The 2,734-nt window shown below is 50.1% G+C and overlaps 1 protein-coding gene across 1 annotated transcript in view; it reads left to right on the top strand.

Annotated features, from left to right (window-relative positions):
• Positions 1-815: 815 nt before the first annotated feature.
• LOC311340459 (xylosyltransferase 1-like) overlaps positions 816-2,734 on the top strand; it is a gene marked incomplete at both ends in the record, with an annotated part of 54,304 nt that continues 52,385 nt past the window's right edge. The window contains 1 exon segment of the mRNA XM_084465350.1: positions 816-1,109. Within this exon segment, the coding sequence (XP_084321476.1) occupies positions 816-1,109 (294 nt within the window).

Here is a 2,734-nt window from a genome sequence, read left to right as displayed (position 1 = left end):
GGACAAATCGTTTTTTTATTTTAATCAAAATAGACAATGGTTTAATTAATGTCATGATCAATTATAAACAGCAAGATTACAAATAGGCCTCCTCTTTTTAAATAACATCCGATGCTATAATGCCTCATTCCGTGAGTTGAATCCCTTTACCACAGTATGGTGTTATTTAGAACTCTTTTTAATGTTATAATAAGGTGTAATGAGATGTAGGCCTACAGTATTAACAGAGTGTTGCATTGAGGATTGATTATCGATGAGTTAATGGGCAGATGACCCTTCATTATAGATAATCTGTCTTTGGGAAGGCTAACAGCTGGCCTTTGTAATGCATGCTGGTTTTACACCATAGATCTTCATCTGCAGCAATGAGGCGGATCACCTTCATCATCATCATCATCATCATCATCATCGTCATCAACATCACTCTAATAAAACAGTAAAAAAAAAATGTCTCCACAATTTGACAAGCATGTTGCCTAGCGACGACCTGCTCATTATACAAATCACCACGAGACCAATAATCGATCAACTCATTTAATTGATCAACTAATTGGTCAGCTAATTGATCAACTACCAACCAGCGCGTGGTGTAAACACCCTGCACTGTAGCGCGGGAAACGCGTGTCAATCCTCCTCCATCGATGGGACGCGAGCTTCTCTCTCCTCATCTTCTTACATTTCCCGCCACACGGGGGCCCCACGGCTCTCCCAGCGTGACGCTCCTCCCCCTCCTCCTCGCGCCCTCCTCTGTCCCGCTGTGAAGCGCTGGAGCCGGCGCGCGAACCTCACTCTGCTCCTGCAGCCCCAGCGCGAGGATGCTGCTCGGCGGCTCGTGCGCTCGCAGGTCGGCCCGCCGCTCGCGGTCCGCGCTGATCGCCGCCCTCACCGTGCTGCTCGTGCAGACGTTGATCGTGTGGAACTTCAGCAGCCTGGACTCCGGCGAGGAGCGCGAGACCACCGGGGGAGGGGGGTCCAGCCTGCGCGAGAGGAGAGACCGGAGCCTCGCGGGCGGAACCGGGAACGGGTTCTCTACCCAGCAGGGGGTGGCGCGGCAGCAGCGGCAGCATCACGCGCCCGGCAGAGGAGCGACCCGTCACATACAACAGCCGGTAAGACACGCGCACGAGCGGTCCGTCACATACAGACGCCGCGCGCGAGCGACCATGTTGGCTCGTTGTTCCGCCGCTCGCTCGAGACGAGCCGCGGTGTGAGGGGCTCCCGGTCCGACCTCCCGTACATCCCGGGGCGATGCACGTCGAGAGACACCCGACCGACCGGGCCTCCGAACGAACGGATGACTTGTGCGTAAATGTCAATTAATTAATTAACTGTGGCTGCGGCTGCGGGATGATGACATGGTGTCGGAACCGCGGGAGTGGAGCGAGAACCTTCTGGGAATGAGGCGCACATGACGGATCCATCATGTGTCGGGGTTCTTAGGAGACGAGAGGAGCAGTGGGCTACTCGTTTATTAACGCCGACACTGGGCTGGTGTGTGAGCTCAGACTCTGGCGTTAGATCTGTCAGAGGATGTATTCGGTGTGATCGGTCGGACTGCGTCTCATTGGAGAGAAAGAGTCATCGTTGACTCGGGAGTTTGCGCTGGTTACGGTCATCTGTTAAAGTTAACCGGGCGTTAGTGGTGAAACAGCAGCATATGTTGTGTGTTCTGGTCCGGTGTGTGGCTGTAGTTCAGGTCCACTGTTGATACATAGAGAAGCGGCAGCACTATGCTAAATCTGTCTTTAATTAAAGTACACCATGCTCTAATCACACCAATTAAAACGGGCTTAACACATTAAGTCATTCAAATCCCTTCCAACAAGCCGAATGCTCCAAAAGTATTAACTGGAAATGAGGCAATGCATGTGTAACAATGCTGATGTTATTGGGGTTTATGTTTCATAAAGTCACCCCAATACCAAACGTGTTATTTAAACAAACCTTTAGATTCCCCCTCAAACCCTCTCTCTGAGACGCATTCATTGAGAGAGACGACAGTCAGCACGGATACGCCTGGAGGGACGAGGTCTTCAGAGTCTCAGGGTCCTGATGCTGTCTGTACCGGCCCACCATGAGGCCGTAATGCTGGGGGTCTCGCGGTCCTGATGCGGTCTTCTGTGAGCTCCGGCCGTCACCCGCTCCTTCACATGTTCCCGTCGTCTCTCTCTTCTACGCTCATTTCTACGCTGACTCGCTCCGTTCATCTGGTGCTGGGGTGATTGGGGTGCAGCTCTACATGGATAGATCTGTATATCTACATTGAGATGTAGATATATATATCTTCATGGATATCTATATATTTATATATCTACATGGAAATATAGACTGGGACATCTATGTGGATATAGATAGATCTATACATCTACATGGAGATATAGATCTATAGAGCTACATGGATATGTTCATATAGATCTACATGAATATATACGTACAGATCTACATTGAGATATAGATCTATATGGAGATATAGATCTACGGTATATGGAGATAGAGATCTACATGGATATATATATATCTACATGGAGATATAGATCTATATGGAGATATAGATCTATATGGCGGGGGAGAAAGTCACTCAAAGGTCTGTATTGGCGTTTGATGGAGTCGTTTGGATGCGCTTGGCTTGGCAGGGGAACTTCCTTCTCATCACCCCCCACCCCCCTCTCTCTCTCTCTCTCACACCGTGACCCCCACCGCTCTGGTCCTGGGGGAGGCTGGGGGGTATTAACGG

Source organism: Micromesistius poutassou, assembly GCF_964030765.1.
Source record: "Micromesistius poutassou genome assembly, chromosome: 3".
In the NCBI taxonomy this organism is placed as follows: domain Eukaryota; kingdom Metazoa; phylum Chordata; class Actinopteri; order Gadiformes; family Gadidae; genus Micromesistius; species Micromesistius poutassou.
Note: the sequence above shows the minus strand (reverse complement) of the source record. Positions and strands in the feature narration are given on the sequence as shown.